At 39.9% G+C, this 23,301-nt stretch overlaps 1 protein-coding gene across 1 annotated transcript in view; it reads left to right on the plus strand.

Annotated features, from left to right (window-relative positions):
- LOC136431151 (RRP12-like protein) overlaps positions 1–23,060 on the plus strand; it is a 33,647-nt gene extending 10,587 nt beyond the window's left edge. The window contains exons 13-32 of the mRNA XM_066422418.1: positions 359–437; positions 1,051–1,229; positions 2,062–2,186; positions 2,935–3,050; positions 3,671–3,782; positions 4,132–4,280; positions 5,098–5,259; positions 5,790–5,948; positions 6,444–6,524; positions 7,190–7,301; positions 8,340–8,447; positions 10,671–10,828; positions 11,151–11,242; positions 12,177–12,341; positions 12,602–12,783; positions 13,557–13,706; positions 15,595–15,726; positions 19,048–19,121; positions 19,795–19,877; positions 20,627–23,060. Of these exons, the coding sequence (XP_066278515.1) occupies positions 359–437; positions 1,051–1,229; positions 2,062–2,186; positions 2,935–3,050; positions 3,671–3,782; positions 4,132–4,280; positions 5,098–5,259; positions 5,790–5,948; positions 6,444–6,524; positions 7,190–7,301; positions 8,340–8,447; positions 10,671–10,828; positions 11,151–11,242; positions 12,177–12,341; positions 12,602–12,783; positions 13,557–13,706; positions 15,595–15,726; positions 19,048–19,121; positions 19,795–19,877; positions 20,627–20,753 (2,545 nt within the window). The 3' untranslated portion in view covers positions 20,754–23,060. The remainder of the gene's footprint in view (positions 1–358; positions 438–1,050; positions 1,230–2,061; positions 2,187–2,934; positions 3,051–3,670; positions 3,783–4,131; positions 4,281–5,097; positions 5,260–5,789; positions 5,949–6,443; positions 6,525–7,189; positions 7,302–8,339; positions 8,448–10,670; positions 10,829–11,150; positions 11,243–12,176; positions 12,342–12,601; positions 12,784–13,556; positions 13,707–15,594; positions 15,727–19,047; positions 19,122–19,794; positions 19,878–20,626) is intronic.
- Positions 23,061–23,301: the final 241 nt, after the last annotated feature.

The raw sequence follows: 23,301 nt of genomic DNA on the forward strand, positions 1-23,301 counted from the left end.
TGAAACGATGGTGTCTGTACGAAGCTTGAGCGTGGGATTGATTGAAATGAAAACTGGGGTATTGTTTATGTGTTAACCGGAGAACAATAGGGGCGGAGACTAGGCGCGCATTTGAAAAGGACAAGTTCGCGAGGAAAATGCTGCACGGCTTGGTACAACCAAAACAAATCTGGATCCCGCCTGCAAAAGTGTGAACCAATCAGCTACTGTTGCCAATAGTGAAAGGAGTGATTGACATCGAGTCCTTATCAATATTCATGTTTTCCAAGTTAGGAAAAATCGAGGCCTTTTTGACCACCGTGTGGTGAATAAGTAAAGATTTTGTCTATGTCACCTACATGTATGCCTGTATATTCAGCTGTGTGGAGGCAGGGCTACAGTACAGATACCATGCAGCATGGGGGAAGGTCATCCAAGTACTGGCAGTTTTCTTTGAGGTACTGTATGACAATGTTTTGAATTCTCTATGTATCTTCCTTTGTATGTGCTAGATACTTGTAGATATCTGATAATGTGTTCAACTGGTTGATATATTGTAAAGCGGTATCTCCCAGCACTGCACCTAATTGTGAAAGGCATTTGCAAAGTAGCAATTTTTTTTAAATAGCATTTTTTTTGTAAATTTTAAAAACATTCACAATTGGCAAAATGATTTTGTGCAAGCACTGCCAATCTCTTTTTGAGAAATTTTGATCATTGTGCATAGCCTTCCTCCTAGCAGTTTTGGAGAGAATTGCAGGATCCCTGAGGCGCAGACCTGCAATATTAAAGGATGATATTCTCTGTACATAAAGCTGCTGGAAAAAGTGTTCTACAGCCTGATGCAGAAGTGCCTCCTAGCAGTTTCAGAGAGAATTACAGGATCCCTGAAGCACAGACCCGCAATATTAAAGAACCATATTTCTGTACATAGAGCCTAGAGGTGCTAGGAAAGCGATTCCACAGCCTGCACCTGATGCAGAACTGCCTCCTAGCAGTTTCTTACAGAATTGCAGGATCCCTGAAGACACAGACACATCATACTAAAAAATCATATCTCTGTACCTGAAGGTGCTAGGAAAGCATTGCCACAGCCTGATGCAGAAGTGCCTGGTATCCCTGGCAGACCTGCGGGGAAGCCACAAGTTCCCCCACACCCAGGAAGTGGACCGTGCCATGGGCGCCGCGCTGCGAGCGATGGGGCCCAGGGTCGTGCTGCAGGCCGTACCACTGCAGATTAAAGGGGACGAGTAAGTTTCACTTCTATCGCACTCTCAGATGCAGAAAAGCAAGCCAATACAAAAATTTCTTCGTGATGTCGAGCTATTAAGACAATGAATTATGAAAATTAGGACATCATTTCACATAGTAGTGAACAAATGATATATTGATGGGAAAGGTATTCAGTGGTGGAACTCTACATGTACATGTATGTGCTTACTAAGTATGTTACACTCTAAGATGTATAGAATGAAACAAACACAAATGTATATGATGTCCAAAAGCTATTATAACAACTGGGTGACCGTATGATTTTTGCAGAATGTTTTTCAATGTTTTCCAAAATGAGCTTGACATTGTTATCTTGACAAGTGTGCGGTTATAGTCAAACCTCTACAAGAAGTGCCCATTTCTAAATAAGGGCCAACTGGCCAATGTGACCATTTGTTTTTAGTGGTCCCCTAGATAATTTCTCTCATTGACAAGCAAATATTAAGAATCCCGTCTATCATGGCCACTTGTCAACATATAGACCAGATTCTCTCGGTCCCCTGAATGGTCAGTTTTGGGCAGTTTTGATGGACATAGGTATTTCTTCTGCCATAAGCACTGTAAATGCATTTTAATTTCGCGTGTTTTTTATTTCGGGCTTATGGGAAAATGGAGTGTTCGCAGTAGTTTTAATTTCGTGGCAATGCTTTAGTCACATACTAGTACGGCTACAGTATTGGACAAAAATGTTTGCAGTGGTTTTAAGTTTGTGTTTCGCCGTGAACATAAAACCGCTGTGAACATTTCTGCATTTACAGTAATACATTAATTTTGATAAAAGTTGTTGCTAACTGACACTGTTGATCTTAGGTCTGATGATATCAACTTCCCCCGGAGTTGGATCCTGCCCGTCATGAGAGACCATGTCAGGGACACAGAACTGGGCTACTTTGTCAAGTATTTCCTGCCTCTAGCTGCACAGCTCAGGACAAGGGGTAAGGGAAGGGGACATTTTTGACTGACCAACTGACAAATTCATCTATTAGTACTGAGTTACGGGGGTGTCCCTCTGGTGTAGTGGTCTGCGCCTTCTGCCTCTCACCACATCTGGTTCAAATTACTTGGACCAGAAGGACTGGGGTTCAAGCCCCAGGTAGGACACCTCTGGACAAGAGACGCATTGAGTCATACCAAAGACTTTATAAAAATGGTACATACTTCTGAAACAGTATGGAAGTTAAACACACTTCACTGCCAGTGGACTAGCCCCCTGCTACAGTGATTGCACCACAGTGTGGCCCAGGGCTATGAAACGGAGATGGGCACCGCCCTATACATCAATAATGTTGTGGGAGGATTTTAACTTTTAAGTTAGTACTGAGTTACATCTTGCACATGGGTTTAATATTAAGTACAGCATTATGTAAATCAGTAATGTTACAAAAAGCCTGTGTTATAGAAGTTGGAAAAGAAGCCTGAGAAAAATCGGATCAACTTGAATGCCTAATGTAGTGTTCTCGGTCAACACTCAGAAACCACAACGTCGGAGCCGGAACTGTGATCAAGCATTTTGATATACATCTTACTCCCTTGACAGAACTATCGACTAAAGTGGGCATGTGTTCTACATCTGGTATTACTTACTTTCCTTACACAATGAATGTTTTAAGTTATACACATTTCCTAATCACTACACTACACTACACCTAAGGTAAAGTTGAGTGTGTCTGTTTTCCCCCCCAGCCCTAGAGCTCCAGCAGGAAGGGAAGTCAGTCCTGTCCAAGGCTTACGACACGTTACAGCACCAGATCTGGTCTGCACTGCCCGGCTTCTGTACACGACCCACTGATCTAGCACAGGTAACAACGAACAAATTCATTTTTTCTCAGACATTTAGAAATAAAAGGTTAGCAAGGGATCAAGAATGGGCAGCAACTACAAGACACACTTCAGCAGTGCATTTGACAATTGATAATAGTGGTCATTCAGATGTATGTATTCTGTAGGTATATAGAAGCAGTCTGTAGATAACATGTAAACAGTGTGAAACGAAAGCAGTGGAAAATGAAATACATTTTATATGCGAATGTCCCGAATTTGAAGCCGAAAGAAACAGATTATTCACGAAAGTATCCAAAATCTACAAGAACTTTTCTAGATTAAGAAATACACAGAAACTCATATTCCTTTTAAAATCTTCCAACCCACTCATCATTGAAAGTGTGGGACATTTTATTTTCCACTGCTTTCAGAGAAGATATCAAACCCCGCATTAGTACCGTAGATATAGAAACTTACTGTAGAATAGCAATATAGAATGGTCTTGTATTACATGTATACCTTTTGTTTTACCTTACATTTGTATTTCGACACTGTTGTCAAAATGCAATTAGCCTACGGGCATGAATTTGCAATAAACTATTATTAATATGTCCACGCAACTGACCTGTACTGCTTTCTGATTTGTCCTCTCCAACAGTCCTTCAAGGGCATAGCTCGTATCCTGGGGTCGGCCATCACTGACAGACCTGACCTACGGAACATGGTTCTGTTGGCTCTACGCACACTACTCTCCAAAAGCACAGACTCAGGTAAAGAGCTTGTCTCTCAGATTAATGACTTAATTATAACAAACCTTGTTCTGTTAGAAATGGTAACTATGTTTTCTAACTAATTGTATGTGCATTCTGTAGTTTAGATTTAGGCTTATGCACTGTATGTTCCATATTGCCTGTACTAGAGACAACTTCTGCATAAGGACCACCTGGCCAACGTGACCACTTTTTGATGGTCCCTTAGGTCATTTTTCCCATTGAGCCAAGCATGAAGAATCCTGTCTATAGCTGTTGCTATAGACGGGTTTGTCTAGATGTGTACATCATATTTTGATGCTTTGATCAATCAAATTTGTAATTGATAAACCTGTTGTTGATTCTACAGAAGAGAATAAGAAGGAGCTGGGAAGGTTTGCTAAGAACTACCTGCCCATCCTGTTCAACATCTACACCACGGAGCCGAAAGAGGGAGACCCTACAGTTCTGCCTGTCCTGGCAACTATCAAGAGTTATCTTGCGGTAGCACCAGCTCAGGTGGGCAACAGTTTATCTATTTATTCATTTATTGGTTCAGCATGTACATGCCAGGGTTGCCCAACTAACCGGAGGCTATTACAAAGGGCAAACCCATGTGCGGCCATAGGACTGTAGGTTTTGAACCACTCACACCGGGAAGGACCTCTACTCTTTTCGATAAGTGCGACAGTTGATAAAGCTTTAGTCCCCCAACGTAGGTGGCAAGGTGGCCTAGTGGTTAGGGTTGTTGACTTGGGTTTGAATCCCTAGCAGGTCCCAATGTTGTGCCCTAATGGGAAAGGCACTTTAAACCACACTCGACTCAGGTGAAAATACATGCAGCTTCAGTTAGGAACGTCGTCCCAGATGGGACATACAATGTTAATCCTGTGCTTGAGGTGAGCCATACTTCAATCCCACCACACTTATTGAAAAGTAATTCAACTTTGTATTCCTGTTTTGTACTCGTGGTATGTTTTCTTAGTAAGCAGTACAGGTTTAATTAGGAGAAGCTAGACAGTGATGCACAGCACAGAAGAAAAGGGGACCCAGAAAAAAAGAACTTTGCAACTAACCTGATCATGACTAGTCAGCTTACAGACATGCCTTACATGTTGTACAAATGTATGCGGCAGAGACTGTCATTTCTATAATCGTATATGACTGTTTAGCCATAGCCAAAGCTGTGGGGGCCTGATATCAATTAGGATTTTACCATGGTCAACATTGACCGAAGAAGGTCACATGTATTATCTGTATATCTACAGGTTAAATTGAATAAGATAACAGTTTTGTGATTTATTTTAATCTAAACAAACTGTCTGTGTCCTCCCAGCTTGTTCATGAGCTGCATGACAAGGCTGCGCAGAGGATGGAGGCGCCAGACACGACCCTGTACGCCAAGAACGGCATCAGGAGCCTCATGGCGGCCCTGGTGCCGTATGTCGACAAAACCAGGCTGGCAAGCACCTACCAGATCACCGCACCACTGTTACAGGTGGGGTCAATTGTTTGTTTATTAAATTGTTTATTTGCACAACAAAGAAGACCTGACATTCAAATGTAATATAGTAAACAACTGAAAAATCATGTGCAGGAAAAGTTTTCTACCTAAAAGCTTCTACCCTCCTCTTGCACATGATTTTTTTTGTTTGGTAGCTAATGAGAAATGAAGGAGGACAGCCTCAACGGCCCAATATGAGGTCAAGGGATACATTTGTAGGTTAGGTGAGGTGAGGTGAGGTGAGGTGGTGAGAAATGTAGAAAAAGAAATGACATAGATTCGGACTACATGTAGTCCATTGGCCAGGGCAAGTGAAAGTGAGAGGTCTGTGAAAGGTAAACCAATGCAAAATTTTTAGGATTCACAGTAGCTTGTTTGTTTAAGCCATTTTTTATTCATAAAAAAACTCTAATTGGCCAAAAAACATAATTTTCTATCATAGTTTTACAATCATGACAGTCCTGATAAGTCCTTTTCATTAATATTTATTATCAAACATAATGGAATATTGCTTTACTCTACAGAGCAAGGACATCACTGTACAGAAGCGAGCGTACCGCATGTTGGAGGAGATGGTGTCCTGTTCCTCCCAGTCGTGCCAGCAGTTTGTGGAGAGTCACCTGGGGGAGCTGCAGTCACAGCTGCTGGGAACACTCTCTGCCTCCAAGTCACCTGCCAGGGCTGTACGTACATCTGCTTTTGTACACCAGACAGTGTTTGTGTTATTGTTCGATACAAGTGTTTCCGACCATTCTGTATTTTATGCTATCTCAACTTGTATCACATGGGCTTTCAAAGAAAAACTCGAACTCTCTTCGCATATTCGCTATAAAAACTTTTGATACCCAATTCGGAGGTTGGAAATAAATCAATTCCAACCTCCAAATTCGGTATCAAAAAATTGTTCTTTTTAGGACACCAAATTGTCAAAAGTCCTGGTGCATTTTGCATTGAAATGTGTGTTAACTTTTCTGAGGTGGGTATGACATAAAAAGATTACAAGATGAGGAATCAGATATATTCCTACTGCATGTATAGTCTAGAAAGATCTGTACAGGCATGCCAAAAACAATACATCACTCCCTAGCTACAGCACAGGTGGGTGTATTAAAAAAATGGAGACATTGCACTTTGCAACATGGCCAGTCAATAACTTTAAATGACCTTTTTTGTAACAGCCAAGGTTGAAATGCCTGATCTATGTGGTGAAGAGACTACCATCTGATCGGGAGGACTTTCTCAAGGCAATACTTCCAGAGGTAAGAAACGGCTGTCTCTGTTAGCATAGATAAGAAGTATGAATGCCATGTAACCTTCAAGCCCTGGTACCTTTCCAGTACATGTAGACTGCTTTTTTTATTGCAAAAATGATTTGGTTGCAGATAGCCAAAACATTAAGTAAGTGAAGATTTAATTAGTCATTTTCTATATTGTAACCAGTTGCAAGAGGTGTATTTGCAATTTTTGCATGTACATGTACCTTCGCCAGGAGGTATGTTTCGCCTAGAGTTTGTGTGTGTCTGTTTGTCAACACTCTAGGAGGCCTAAATGGATTGTGTTGATATTTGGTATGTCGCTAGGTCTTGATGAGACCTCCAAATGATAAGATTTTGGGCCCCCTAGAGGCTTGATTTTGAAATGTGTTGCTTATGATCTAATCTCTTTTGTTGTAGGTGATCCTGTGTACGAAGGAGGTTGCAGTTTGAGCCAGACTGGCTGACATTGCTTATTGTTTGTTTGTTTGTTTGTTTGTTGTAGGTGATCCTGTGTACGAAGGAGGTTGCAGTTTGAGCCAGACTGGCTGACATTGCTTATTGCTTGTTTATTTGTTTGTTTGTTGTAGGTGATCCTGTGTACAAAGGAGGTCGCAGTTCGAGCCAGACTGGCTGCCGTTGCTTATTGTTTGTTTGTTTGTTTGTTGTAGGTGATCTTGTGTACAAAGGAGGTTGCAGTTCGAGCCAGACTGGCTGCCTTCACCCTGCTGGTAGAGATGGGCCAGGCTTGGCTCAGGGCTCGGGCTTCACAGGACAGAAAAGGTAGGACTGGTAATCAATGTAGGATTTGGGCAGCAAATCAGAAAATTTTCTGCATTGCAGAAATTCTCAGTTATTGACACATTGTACTTGAATGTACATTTTGGATGAACAACATTGTATTGAGAAGAATGTCAGCAAAACCTACAAACTGCATTTTGAGTTTTGAAAAATTGCGATAATCATAAACCCAAATTCTGTGACTTACTTTAAACGAATTATTTTCAACAAGTGATAAAACAAAGGTTTCTTTATTTTTTCTGACACCCACAATGAATTGCCAAGAATATGCTACTGTATATGCTGGTTCCCAGTTTGGAGCCCCGAGATCTTTGCAACAAAAGCTATGTCTAAGATGATATGATCATAACAAATTACAGTGTTTCTTTTCTGTATCAGTAAAGCCAGTATGAATGCCCTTCGGCATAACACACCAGTTTTGCATGCACGCGGCGCGGCAGCAGCTGGTTATATTACACCAAACTGCTGGTCACAATGTACCTCCGCACATCTGATTGCAAGCATTGTTTAAAGCTACATGTATCTAGTAAGGATGCTCCCACTGTCCTTGATAGCAACGACTGTAGTGTGCGAAACAATTGTCTATCAAACGGCACCTGTCCTTGGTGCTGAAAGAGACAACCGTTGAACCTAAGGCCTGATATTAGGGTATTGTCTGACACAAGGCAACTTGTTATTAATTGTTATCTGTTTTTGTATATTACAAGCTATCTTGCAAAAGGGCTCCCTTAAGGGCTTATTAAGGGCTGCCTTGGAAATCAGTTACCTTGCTAACTGAAGGGACCACCCTTTAGATCAATAAATAGATAAAGCTATCTTGCGATCGGATGTACCTTTTATCACTTTGTTTGTTTGTGCCTTTATTTAGTCTCAAAAATGCTCCATTTGGCCATCTGGGCCACTTTTCATAGAGGTCGGGATGTAGGCATGTCAATGGGTCAACATAACAATATATAACTAATGCTTGGTCAACCAATTATTGATTAATTAATCAGCAATCACTAATTGCTGTGTTTCCAGATGCCATGGAGGAGTTTCTACAGCTGGTGTTTGCTGGACTGGGCGGGTCGAACCACATGATGAGTGCCACTGTACTGGCCCTCACCAGACTCATGTATGAGTTTAAAGGTAAAGTTAGCCTCCCATTCCAGATTCATGTATGAGTTTGAATTAAAGGTAAAGTGAGACTCTCATTCCAGACTCATGTACAAGTTTAAATTAAAGGTAAAGTTAGCCTCTCATTCCAGACTCATGTACGAGTTTAAATTAAAGGTAAAGTTAGCCTCCCATTCCAGATTCATGTATGAGTTTGAATTAAAGGTAAAGTTAGACTCTCATTCCAGACTCATGTACGAGTTTAAATTAAAGGTAAAGTTAACCTCTCATTCCAGACTCATGTATGAGTTTGAATTAAAGGTAAAGTTAGCCTCTCATTCCAGACTCATGTATGAGTTTGAATTAAAGGTAAAGTTAGCCTCTCATTCCAGACTCATGTACGAGTTTAAATTAAAGGTAAAGTTAACCTCTCATTCCAGACTCATGTATGAGTTTGAATTAAAGGTAAAGTGAGACTCTCATTCCAGACTCATGTACGAGTTTAAATTAAAGGTAAAGTTAGCCTCTCATTCCAGACTCATGTATGAGTTTGAATTAAAGGTAAAGTTAGACTCTCATTCCAGACTCAAGTACGAGTTTAAATTAAAGGTAAAGTTAGCCTCTCATTCCAGACTCATGTACGAGTTTGAATTAAAGGTAAAGTTAGCCTCTCATTCCAGACTCATGTATGAGTTTGAATTAAATGTAAAGTTAGCCTCTCATTCCAGACTCATGTACGAGTTTGAATTAAAGGTAAAGTTAGCCTCTCATTCCAGACTCATGTATGAGTTTGAATTAAATGTAAAGTTAGCCTCTCATTCCAGACTCATGTACGAGTTTGAATTAAAGGTAAAGTTAGCCTCCCATTCCAGACTCATGTACGAGTTTAGATTAAAGGTAAAGTCAGACTCCCATTCCAGACTTATATGTATGAGTTTATATGAAAGGTAAAGTTAGACTCTCATTCCAGACTCATGTATGAGTTTAAATTAAAGGTAAAGTTAGCCTCTCATTCCATACTTATTTACGGGTTTAAAGGTCAGGACTCAATATCTCTTTCACTGTCCTTTCGCTCTCCCATCCCAGTTACTTTCTTTAAAAAAACTTGATGATACATGTACTATTTCTCAATAATTTTCAACGGATGAACATTCTTCAATTTTTTTATATATTAAATATTTGTGATTTATTTAATCATGTCTTTATTTACTGGATTTTATTCATCAGAAAAGTTGCACTGTGCTGAAATCTTGAAGCACTCCCCCCCATATCTAACTTTTAAATTGGGGTTCCTATGTTGGGCAACTGTACATGAATATTATCACTTTCCAGTTTGAATGTTAGACCTTGACATAATCCTCAGGCCTAGATACATGTTGTGATCCTGCTTATCAAAGCCTGTAATACTGTTATCTTTCGTTAGCGATCACAGACTTTGGTCGTGCTCTTACTGTCTTAGGAAAATCATTCAGGCAGACATCCTTCCTCCACGGTCTGACTATTTAACTTGATGTATATCTATCTCTCAAGCAGAACAGCTACAAAGCTGAGATCTTAGTCTTTAGTAGGCTCTGCTTCAAAGTGGAAGCCCTGCTTCTAGCTTTCATTTGATGTGAGTCATGGAAGAAGATGAACAGACAGCACAAAAAAAAAAAATATTAGGCACGTAGTCAGACAGACATCCTCTTTTCATGGTCTGATTCCTCAACTACATCTAGAAGGCCCATTTTGATTATGAAAGCTATATGGCTGTGAAATTGCAAATTTTTCTGTATACTCTTTGGCAGGTGTGAGAACGAAGGTCAAGTTCGATAATAGGCTTTCTGCACTTCTGCTTCAGACCTTCCAGTTATGATATCCCTTGTTCTGGACATGCTAAGTATGATTTCGAGTTGTAGATTTGAGAGTAAGGGATGTACATTGTATGTTTTAGCCCCCTTTACAGCTTTTTAAAAACTGATTTAGCCAATTTTGCTTGAGACTTTGAAAGGGGAAAAACTCACGAAGGTGTTGACAGATCATTATGATTTTTTGGGAGTGACCAGGCTATTTCTGGTCTCGGCCAGCCTGCTGTGCCAAATTTCAACTCATTTGATGAAAAAATGAGCCTGTTATGTCAAAAATGAAAACTGGTCATGGGAAGATTCTGCGCAACCTCAACGGGGTGGGTGAGTGAGTGCATTAGTTTTTGACCGCCCTTCATATTTGAAAATTCTGTCCCTTTGTTGATGACCTTGTTTACTGTGTCCCTCCCAGATCTGATATCGGCCAGCCTGCTGGGTCAGCTGGTGGAGAGTATCTGCCTGGTGCTGTCCTCCAAGGCCAAGGACGTGGTCAAGTCTGCCCTGGGCTTCGTCAAGGTGCTGGTCATGACCACGGACAACGTCACCCTGGCACAGCATGTCAGGCCCCTGGTAAGTTACAGGGCTCAAAATTCATTTTGGGGAATACATGTAGGTGTACAACTGAGCTGAAAATTTAGGTACACAAAAATATGTGTACAACATGAAATGATTTAAAACTTAGAGTGTAAGCAAATTACAAACCTTACGACATGTACCTCTTTTTAGTTAAAAGCTTTCATATTGGAGGATAAAAAATTATCTGGGATTGGTCTGCAGATTTTTTGCTCCTTCTATATGCAGTTTTTCTGTGAAATGTGAGCATGAAACCTTCACTGTGGCTTCGTGTGAAGCTTGTCCATGTGTTTGATTTGGTTGTTTCTTGTTCTTCCAGGTAGAATGTCTGGTGTCGTGGGGAGAAGACTACCAGAGAAAATACAGATTCAAGACCAAGAAAATCTTTGAGAAACTCGTCAAGAAGTTTGGGTATGAATTCAAAGACACCTAGCACTTCTAAGATATATTGTTTCCAGATCCTGTCATTGTGCAAAATTATCTGATACAATAGATTACAATGTTTTGAAAATTGAAGTGAAAATTTCTCATCAAAAGTCTTTGTATAAAATATCCCAGGCCTGTGTTTTTTAGTGCATGATTTGTATGCATTTCATGTGTATTTTGCACAAATCCTGTTAGATATAAATTTCATAACAGTATGGCAGGCCTTTACTGTGAACTCACCTCTTACCTCATTACCTCAATGAAAAGCAGCCTGCTGGATGACTTGATCTTCTTGTGAATAAATAATAAAAAGAATTTAACGGTTCTCAGTGGCAAATGTGCTAGATGTTGCACATCGGCAACCAAATCAGCAGTGTGTTTTTTGGCACACAGTTAACAGATTAGCAGAATAGACTTGGTAGGCGTCACTCCACCGTCCGGGAAGGTAGTGTTAAGTGCCTTTCCCAAGGGCACGACGTCGGGGCATGGTGAGTATCAAACTCGGGACCTATTGATTCCAAGTTCAATGCTCTAACCGTTACGCCACTCCGACGTCACTGTGAATGAATAAAGGTTCAAACAGACAAACAAACCAAGTGGCCTGCCGTGGCTCGGTTGATAACAATCCATGGTGTGTCATACCTTTAAGGCAGTGTGCAATCCAAAAACTTGTACCAAAAGTCATGTAGTTTAACTTCATCTTAAAACTTGCTAAACCGTCCTCTCCCTCCCCCCATACATGTACATGTACATTCTTTATTCTTTATTAAAAATTGCAACAAGACAATACATAGTGGAACGCCAGGCAGCCAAGCTGATGTTGCGGACCACTTAACATTACAATTGCATTGAAATACAACAATAAAATACTAGAGACAATTCAGTATACAATTAATTTTACATGTACATAATTCTGCAGGTATGAGATGATAGCTGGCATGGTTCCTGACTCCCATCAGAAGGTGCTGGCGAACATCAGGAAGACTCTGGCCAGGAGTAAGAAGAAGAAGCAGCTGAAGGAGGCTGTGGATCATGACGATGATGAAGAGGAAGAGGAACTCATGCCCAAAAAGACACCACAAAGGTCAGTTCTTCTTTTGTTTGATGTTGGCTTTACTCATTCGTTCAGACTTTTTTTAGTGGCACATAGGGCAGCAAGAAGATGCCTCATTTAGATGTGCATGTACAAAGAATGAAACAGTAATACTGTAAACCAAGCTATATATTGTTGTGGCTGTAACCTCCTCTTCGACAGAAATATTGTCTAAGCAGGACATAGAATGTAATATTGATTTTCAGCATTGCTTTAAATCTGTTGTAAAATTGTTTCCCTTTCTCTACCAGTATTGATGACCTGCTGGAAGAACTGGACTCTGACATGGAAGAGGAGGCTGCTGGGAAGGCTGCGGCTGGACAGAGAGGTCCGAAGGGTGGGCGTGGCCGGGGCGGGGCCGCCTGGCTCCAGGAGGGGCACCAGGAGGAGCCGTTGGACTTCCTGGACCCGCGGGCTTCAAAGAGAATCATAGGTAAGGAAATTACAGTCCTTGAGTTTCTTGTTTTTCTGTAAGTCTTTGTTGAGTAGAGTTGAGTTTATTCAGATCCACAATTAGCTTAACAATATACTAATACATTGCAGCTACTTTTCCTGTGGTCCTTTTCATAACTGGACAAAACTACATGCACATGACAACAGGAACACAGCATATACTGGCTTAGGTCGTGAAAGAAGCCATGTCATCTATATCCAAGTCACATACATGTAGGTTTGGAAAAGAGAGTACTTTCAACAGCTTGAAGCAGACTGTGTCTCTACACCTCAAGGTAATGGAAAAGAGAGACCGTAGTATGATTTATTTCAGTGTAGTAGCTACACGTACTTCTAACACTCCTACATTGTATTCCCCTAGAGTGGTAACCTCGCCGCGACCTCAAATTTGACCGAGAGCTCAAACAATTTCATAGATATTTCATCTATTAGGTAAAAAAATAAGGAATCTTTTTATGTTTTGTGTGCTTTGTTGTCTCTCCAGTCATACTGTGCATGATATGCTAATTATGAAGTCAGGGGTTACAAAAATCTAATCAAGATTGCATAGTGGAATGAGTGCCTTGTACTATTGTAATTGGCTTGGTAAGGGTGTGACTGATTTTCTTGTTAACAGTTCTGTAATATTTTCAACAACTGGAAGCAGACTATGTCTCTACACCTCAAGGTAATGTTCCAATGTGTCTTGAAAGTGGACCAAAAGTCTAAGTCCAAATTCCACAGTCTTGTTCAAGTTCATCTTTTCTTCTCCAGCCACAAACCCTGGTGCCAAGAGAGGGAAAGGAAGGAGAGATTCAGGTTCAGGGTTCAAGATGGCCGCTGATGGGAGGATGATCATCACTGAGGAGGAGGAGGAGGAGGAGGAAGAGCAGGGGAAGGAAGGAAAGAGGAAACAAAAGAGAAGTAAGCAGCTTCATCTTATCTTAGAAACAAAGAAATACAAGAGATACACAATGCAAAAATTCCTCACACAACTGGATAGATTTTCTGAACGGTCAACAAGTTTCAGGTAGCATCAGTTTGAGTGTCTGGATGTCTAAACCTTTATCAACAAATACAAGAGACACTCTGAAAGAACTTACATGTAGTACTTAGATTTGAAAGGAGAGAAAGATAAAAGAGTGAGCAGAAGTTATGTCCCTTATAGGGGTGGATACCAGTTCGCTGGACCTGATTCGGACCTATATAACATCCAAGAACCAAGTCCCAAAAAAACTGAAAGCCAAAATCCTGAGTCCAAAAAAAACTGAACAAAGAACAAATATGTTTTTCTATTTTGTTTGATGAAAAGTGTTTTAAGTCTCCCTATGAGAAGAAAAGGCATATACAATGTAAAATAAGTGCAACATTCAAATATTAAATACTGGTTTGCCTTAAAAGTCTTCTCACCGAGAAACTTTTTCAGTCATGCATGTCAGTCTTAATTCGCTATACTTAATATTGGTTGAATAAAGCAAAACATGTCAACTAGACAGGATCAGGTCCAGGTTCAGGTCCAGACCTGAACCTAAATCTCTGGACCTAAACCTGGACTTGTACCTTATTAAGCTGAACCGGTATCAGCCCGTAGTCCCTTGTAATTCTATGTATTGTTAACACCTGACCCAGGTTTAAATGGATAAACATTACTATGTTGATACATGTACGTGGCGTGGTTAGACAAGTGGACACCAGGTCAAGTCAGAGGTCGTTGGTTCAATTCCTGGCTAGACGTTGTGTTCTTGAGAAAGGCACTTGACACAACTTTCTTCACTCCGCACTTGTGTAAAATGGGTAGCTGACTTTGGTTGGGGAGGTAAAAGGCAGTGGAAGGAGAGGGCTGGGCTCCACTTTCCAATACCGTGCCCACAGTTGATCACAACCCACTGACCCTATCACCTCAAAAGGCTATGGGACTACCTTTACCTTTTACCTTTAAGCTGATAAAATGAACTGGGTGAATGAACATTTAAAGAAAGTATAAGCTTAAGGTAGACTGATCAAAAGCTGTCTGCTCACCCTAACCCATAGTCATTTGGACCAGTTCAGCTCTACCAATTCCAATTAGTGGTCCTCCAAATGTAATGAACTGGACCATTCAGTAAATATAATAATGAGGACATTTCCTAATTAGGCAATCAGCCAACACAGTAAGCTTTTGGATCGGACTGAATCTTTGATCACTCTATACAATCTAGCAGTATTTAGTAATTTTTTCACATATATGTATGATGCCTTTTACGAAAGACTACGAACTTCATCTTTTTGTGTTAAACTTTCACTTATGTTACATTGACCTTTGGTAATCTGCTAGATATAATGTATGGACAATGGAAGTTTGAACACCAGCCTGAATTCTTTTTGTTCTTTTTGATGTAACACTTTAAGAGGTAGCTTTTCCTGTTTTAACTTTTTTGAAAACATTGGAGAATACTTTTAAGCTTTAAGGAGACAGATTCTTCTGTAGTGTTTCACCAAAGTGTTTGAGGAGTTACAATAGTTGATGTTTCAGGGACCATCTGTCACCTTCCTCAGGGCAATCCTGACTGGTTTTGCTTTGCACTGCAGCGAGGTGTTGCTGCTGTAGTGTGAAGAATGTGTCCCCAATTTGACTGTTCATGTCCCCAGAAGAAAATGACAGACAGTCACTTAAAGCTAAATGCTGGCTGCTGTAGCTCTTAAGTTGTGAATAAAAAACTTTGTTAGACAGTCTTTTACATGTACCAACCTGATAAAACTATTCATGAGTGTTGCTCAATGTTTGTAGCTTTGCAGAATGCCATAATTTCTATCAATGTAATTTTTTTTGCAGGATCTCATGATGATGCTGATGATGACATGGATGAACTGATGGAGGATGTACCAGGCCTGAAGACAGGCAAGAGAAGACATGAAGACCTGGAGGACTCTGATGAGGAGGACCAGTCTCCAAGGAAATATAAAGGTACAGTAACCATAAAATGTATTTATTAGTGCTACAAGTAGGCATGGGTACTGTTTTTCTATGCTGTATCTGTTTAGCCGGTATAACTGCCCTTTGGTGTAACACACCAGGTTTTGTATCTGTCTCTGCATCTGACATCTGATATAAACACTCTTTTTCCTCTTTGATGCTATATGCATGTGCTCCTTAATCTAGAATTGATGACCGAAACAAAAGTTATCATACTTTGACAAGCTGATACCGTTTGGAGTAAGTTCTAATCTGTCTTTCTGTGAGACCTCCGTGTATGTAGAAGCTGTATTTGGGCGATATTTCTCATCCTGACCAGTACTGATGATTGGGAGTTAGCCTGGTCAAGTGAATTGATTTGAATATGCACATCCTTGAATATCCATAGTTCCAGCCACACATAAATTAAGATGAAGGTCTGGAAGATTAAGTTCTCAGTTGGTTGTGTAAATGTACTTGAGTCACTAGGAGTCAGAGCTTTAGAAAGGTTTTCTTTATCGCAGACTGTCTGGCCAGCTTCCTCTCCATGAAATGCCTTTGATCAGTCTGACAACGTCAAATGCTCGAAGAAGTAAGGAAAACACAATGTGCAATCGGGTAGTGTCGATCAATATGACAAAAAGGAGATAAATGAGCGTGTCTAGACTGTAGCGGAACTGAGAACTAATTGGAATAGGTTGAAATACTGTGATCACGGTTCTATACGTCTGTAAATGTAACGTCATCTGTATATACCTGAGTATGTTTTTCTTTCCCTGATTGTATTTTTCAATGTTTGTGCCCAGGGTTATCTGAAAAGCAGATCTGTAGATCTGAGATGTACATGTACGCTGGTTGAATGAATGAATTGAAATTGTCTAACAGCTTAGTGACGTCTGTAGTACACCAAAGACTCAGGTTTGGTCACTTTCTCCTTTTAAGCTAAGAGTTACGAGAAACACAGTGTCTAATAACAGCTAATTAGTTTTGAGGAGGAGAGAGAAGGGGATAAATGAGCGTGTCTAACAGCTTAGTGACGTCTGTGGAACACCAAAGGGTCAGGTGTGGTCACTTCTGCCTTTCAACTGGAGTTAAGGGAAACACAGTGTCCAGTCTGGCTGTGTTGATCCGTTTGAGGAGGAGAGAGAAGGAAATAAATGAGCGTGTCTAACAGCTTAATTAATGACGTCTGAAGTACACCAAAGGGTCAGGTGTGGTCACTTCTGCCTTTCAACTGGAGTTAAGGGAAACACAGTGTCCAGTCTGGCAGTGTTGATCCGTTTGAGGAGGAGAGAGAAGGAGATAAATGAGCGTGTCTAACAGCTTAGTGACGTCTGTAGTACACCAAAGGGTCAGGTTTGGTCACTTCTGCCTTTCAACTGGAGTTAAGAGAAAAACAAGGTCTAATCAGGCAGAGGTAATCGATTTAACAAGGAGGTAGACAGGTGAAAAATGAGCTCCTTGAAGTAGCTTAAGGATGGAGTCTTAAGTATGCCAAAGGATTGATCTTGCTGAGAGACGTGACTTGCCCTGTTGAACATGGTTGTTGTTGTTGAGGATTAGGGAAGATGTTTTGAGCCGTACAGACACCCTTCAAGGAGGAAGGAGTAGTATGAAGCTGGATGTCATCCTTGTTAATTGCCATGTCATCAATGAAATGCAGACAGTGACTGCATATTAGCTACATGTAGCGCTCTACACAAAAGAGATTGTATTATCTCAGAGACTTTTCGAAGATCACAAAACTCTTAATATTATCATAATGATTGTAGTTCCTGTTCCCAATAGATAGCTTACTAGTATGGTGTATACTGGATACTAGAGATGGGTACAGCACCAAGCAAGATGACCTGCCCAGGTATAAGCCGGGTTTTCCCAGTTACCAACTAATTGGAACCAGGAGCTCAACTGTGAGGCTGCTACCAGATGAGCTATAGGGACATCCTTAGCATAAATAGTACAGTTACTCATATTGGTACTTTTAGTAATTTGCCATACATTGTATCCAATACAACTGTTGTGCAGTTAGGTTTGATTGGTTGTATGGGGCCTTGAGGGGAATGATCTTATGATAATTCACAGGTCCGTCGTTGATCACGACCTTGGCCCTTAGAGTATTAAGTCAAGGTTATGAAGTCAGGATGTTGGTATGCTTCTCTATTGTGGGTGCATGGTGGGCAATGATTGGGGCTTTCTTGACAGACTCTGATCTGTAGAAAGGAGATTACCTCCAGTAGTCCTGAAGACCAGCTCCATTCAAGCAACACATTGAATCTTTCGTGATGCACACAGTAAGGATGAGAATTTGAGAAAGGATGAGAAGGAGCATAGCGGTTTTTGTGCTCCAATCTTCAGCAATTTCAGCTGGATTGAGCGAGATAGACGTGGTAATGGTTGAGGGGGTTGTTGCAATTAAAATCCGTTCTGGAGCTTAAGCCAGTCTTGGTTTGATATCAATCTCGATTTAACGCCAATCTTGAAGTGACGCCAATCGTACGTTAGAGAGGTCCTTGAGTTAAAGCCAATCCTGTTAAGTTAGAAATTGAAGGATTAAACTGTACTGAAGGAAGCCACAACATTGCTTTGATCAGTTTCCCTTAGGGGGAGGTGGTTTTAACGGTTTTTATTTTCTTTTAGCTGACAAATCTCACATTCACAAAATACAAGACAAAGGGAAAGGCACATTAGGTTGTATGGTAATCATTGCTTTTGTCTGGTGTTTGGCATATCAAAATATTTTCATCTTCTTTTATTGTACAAGCTTTCATTTGCCTTTGAGTTTGACAACTGCAACCTTGAAAGCTTGTAAAATAAAAGAAATTAATTAGAAAGAAAATTAAATCATAGTCCTCTTGAAGTGTTTATTGCCAGGTAACAAAATTTTATCATAATGATTAGATTTACAGTATTACATTACATTTGGTCATGCATGTTGTTAATATCTTTGAAAAAAAAGGAGGCATTCTTTTCGGTCTGTTTGTTTGTTTGTTTGTTTGTTTGTTTGTTTGTTTGTTTGTTTGTTTGTTTGTTTTCGTGTGTGTCTACAGTTATTGGAATATTGAAGAGCGACCAGAGATGGGCAAGATGAAAAAAATTGGCTTAACCTCGGTCTTAAGTTGCTCCCCCAGAATTGGAAAGTTGGCTTGGGGTTCAAAGTTGCATATGGAGCAAAAATTCATAGTATGCATCAATAAGAATTAGGGAGGAATTCAAAATAATGATTAAAACAGTACGTTTTCACAAACTGTAAATATTTCACAGAGGTATGAAATCTTCCATTTCTTATTTCAGAAGTAACTGAAGTAACCATGCTCTTTGTGTTTCCCTTTTTAGCGGGAGGAAAGGGAATCCACAGGCCACTCAACAAGCAAGCAGGAGGCAGTTTTGGGGAAGAATACAAAGCCAAGGTAGGTTCATCTAATTTCTGCATTCAGGCATGGTATTTAAATGACAGAAAATGTTATAGAATCTGATCTACGGCGGCCCCCAAGGTATACAAACCAATGTGTTGACAACGGCCACAAACAGCACAAAAAGTTTGGGATGTAACTAAATTTGATGAATCTTTTCTCTGACGTTACTTTATCAATATCATGTATCAGTGGAAAGATTACTTATTATCAGGGCTGTCTCCAGGACCCGTCCTTCCATCCCAGGACGGAAATTTGCTTGTTAGGACCGGAAAAAACATGCAACCCCTTCCATCCCAAAAATATCAATTTCATGAGGATGATAAAACCAAGGACATAGTTATTAGTGTCCTTGATAAAACTGATGAAAATGTATTTTTTAAGCTTAAAATTACAAATTCAATGATGAAAATAAATACAAAATTGGCTCCCCAACAATGAGTGGGACAGAAAAAAATTATTATCCTTTACAATGTTACCAAATTTGTCATGATCCTACATTAAAAAGGTTGAACTACAAAATGTACATGTAGGTGTGGCCCTATCATAACAGGAGGTGGTCATCCCAAGCATGATTTTGGTCTGACTCACTAACCTATGAAGTTGACACTGCAGTTCTTACAAATTTACATGTGTACAAATTAACAGCATGATGATATGGATTTTACAGAAGGCTGGTGGGGACATAAAGAAGAAAGGACAACCAGACCCATTCGCCTACGTGCAACTCAACCCACAGTATCTCAACAAAAGGTGAGGAAAATTCTTCCTGCTCTCTCCAAACAAAATTTAATAGTGACTCTGTGGTGGTTTTCTTTTACAGTTGGAGGGAAAAGGAGTGGTTGAAACAATTCTGTTGTAAGATATTCATACAAGGGAGACGTATTGGTGGTGTCATTTATTTGCAGTGGAGAATTCACTGCAAAAATAAAACCACTGCAAAAGTTTCAAAATTTACAGTCCTTTGAAAGAATGAATCAACTTTGTCATGATAGTCAATTTTTGTTTTCATCTCCAAAAGTTAGTCAAGCATTAGTAATTTTTGGTACAGTGAAGCAGGTAACAGGACATGTTTATGCAAATCATGTCCTCATTTTCAAGTTTTAGCAGTTGTTAACAGGAATAGGTCCAGACTTTTTTCCTATTTCTCCTTTTTTTGAGACATCAGGGAGCTACCTAATATGGTGTTGGGACAATTTTTGCATGATTTACATATCAGTGATATCTACATGCATTGATTATGAGTTAGTGACTTCGCCATGCTCAGCCAGTTCTTCCAGTTACATGTCAGGCACTGGCATAGTTTGTTTTGCCTTTAGTGACGCTGAAGAAGATTGAGGGATGTCACTCAAAATGTCCAGAAGTAATCTCCAAGTCTTAGCCAGCTGTAAAGATTGATTACCTGGATGTCTAACCTTCATATAAACGCATGGGAGCTTTAAATCATAATCCCTTGTTGTGTGATGTCCCTGGAGCTGACTTATCTTTTCAATTTCAAACAGAAAACGTCAGAAGAGGCAAGGTCAGTTCAAGGGCATGGTGCGTGCTGCGCAGAGGGGAGCTGAGAAGGGAAGGGCACAGAACACAATGAGGAGAAAGATGAAAACAAACAAGAAGCACAAAAAGTGATTATATTAGAAAAAAGTCTAATAACCTGAAAAGCATTAATGTGCTGTACATGTATAAGAAATGCTTGATGTTTTTTGCGACTGTGCGAACAGTATATGTGTCAAGAACATGTCATAACTTCAAGTTCTTGTTTACTGATAGATTTTGGTTTCGTAGGCTGTTTAAGACTTCCTTTTGTGTAAAGTATACACAATGTACATGTATGTTATTGTAGAGATGCTGCCAGTAGGGATCGTGATTGAAATCTCTGTTCACAGAAATCGCGATCAAGATGCTAGCAATGTGTTAGGGTGGTCTCCCATTTATGAGTTTCAAGTCAATTGATCAGTCTTAGTTATAAGTGACATGAATCAAATTCGAAGTTGAAAAGTTTTGACTGTCTAAGAGAATACCCACATGCACAGAAAAATTGATTGATCGGGATGCTAGGAATGTGTTAGGGTGGTCTCTCATTTGTACATTCTGAGTGTCAAGTAAATTGATCGATCTAAAGTGATGTGAATCGAAGTTGAAAAGTTTTGACTGTCTTAAGTTAGCAAATATCCTCATGTCCATGAAAAGTCTACAGACTCCAGTCAATCTCTGTCAGATGGCAATCTCTACTCTGACATGTACAAATGTAAGTCCACTAATCTTAAATCTCACATTCACATTTTCACATTCAATTTGTTGTCTTAAAGGCAGTTACATGTAAAAGTACATGTAGTTGATGCCTTTGTCAGGTGTTTTGAGAACTTTTGAATAAAGAGACCCCCAAGCCTACATTTTTATGTACTATACTGAATGCATCATTAGTAGCCAAATAGAGGGTTTCTAATGTAAACAGGCAATGGAAATGATAAATCTTTTATTGGGAGATTTGGAGGTGATAAAAACTCATACCAATTGACAATGTACAGAATGTTGATTTCTTAGTGAGTTATTGTTTACAAATAGATTTAAGAGTTTCAAATTTGTAGTTATGAAAGCAGAAATGAAGAATGGAGAATACGCAGAACTCCTTCGTGGATGTATTCTCAGACTACAGTGTATTTTGTTGATCAAATTGGTACGGTTATCAGTATGTAATAATGTCAATTGAGACAAATGTAACGTTGGTTAACATAAAATCGCCATTTTCCTATAATAGTTGATTGAAATCAATCTGGCAGAACTATAAACCATCCTTTTTTCTGTTATTCTGTCAGTATCATGTATTACCTTTTCACTAAATGCTATATATGTTAGATTTTCTCTCTTGTGCTGACACCATAATATTTCAACTTGAAACTACCGTCCGCCGCACGCAGAATGACAGTGCTCTTGGACAGGTGTGAACATTATTCCGGGAGAGAAGATTCGTCATTAATATATGCCACTAATTAGCTTTTATACAGCAGCTGTTGTGCCCATCTTGACTTGAAGAGAGTTCCAAAGTCATATAAACCCGACCAAAGAAAAATAGATACACGATAAAACGGTCGTACTACACACATCAGGCCTTCGGTAACATCCCGTTTGTTGAGTCGGTAGAACGTCACTCAAAGTCGACATCCACCGTCATGACAACGTGTACATTATTCATGGAAAGTTAGCTGGATGCCGTAGCATTGGTAATACTACTATGTCCATGTGTTCCTTGTTGTGTTAGGAGCAAACTTTAAGGAAAATATCGTCCTCAGTCCACTATCACACGCAACATTTAGAAAAAAAAGTGTTCCTCACAAACCTTTGTCGTCTTCTTGACAACAGGATTCTGGGTAATAATATGGCGGCGGGAAAATACATGTGCCGTAGGTTGTAGCAACAATGAGGAGTTTTGATGATTGATCACACTTAGAATCCAGTTGCAGGTTAGCAAAAGAGATTGTAATAAGTTGTCTTGTAAATAATTGTGTTTAGTAGGAAACAGATGTGACATTTGCCTTATAAACCAGCGAACAACCGTGTAGTGTAATTCTCCCACGAAGCCCCCAGACTCTGTCAATAAGGGACAGATAGTTTTTGACGTCGCCAACTTCTAATGCATGGTTATCGAAGCTTTTCAGCCAGTGTTCTGAATACATTAGTCTATCCGGTTTGCATTGCTGGCGTTATAGCTGATTTTGCATCTAGCGCATATCCCTAAAACACACCGTTTCTAAAAATGGCGAATTTAATTACCCCGCGAATTTATGTTAACCAACGTTAACACATTGCTTAAGTTTCTAAATCATTTGCGTAGTAGTGTCACTGCTGTAAATGTCCACGGGAATTTTTAATGTCCTCTGTCATTCTATGTCATTGATTAACAGTGTTGTTACAAGCATTAAACTTTTTGCAAAACTTCTTGGTAGTCCTTTGTTGCCAAAAATGACTGTCTATATGTTCCCACCATGGGAAGTGGGACCTCCTGTGGCTCTGGAGACTAAATCCTTAAGCCCCCCTCTCACTGGACCCGCGGCACACTGGCAGCGTCGCTGCGTCCAAAACTGGATTTGTGTTACCCTTGACTTTATAATTGGAATATCATTAAAAACGTACAAGTATGGCCAAAAGACAACAAAACACACAAAGCTTAAAAAGATAC

This window comes from Branchiostoma lanceolatum, chromosome 3, assembly GCF_035083965.1.
Source record: "Branchiostoma lanceolatum isolate klBraLanc5 chromosome 3, klBraLanc5.hap2, whole genome shotgun sequence".
Classification (NCBI taxonomy): Eukaryota; Metazoa; Chordata; class Leptocardii; order Amphioxiformes; family Branchiostomatidae; genus Branchiostoma; species Branchiostoma lanceolatum.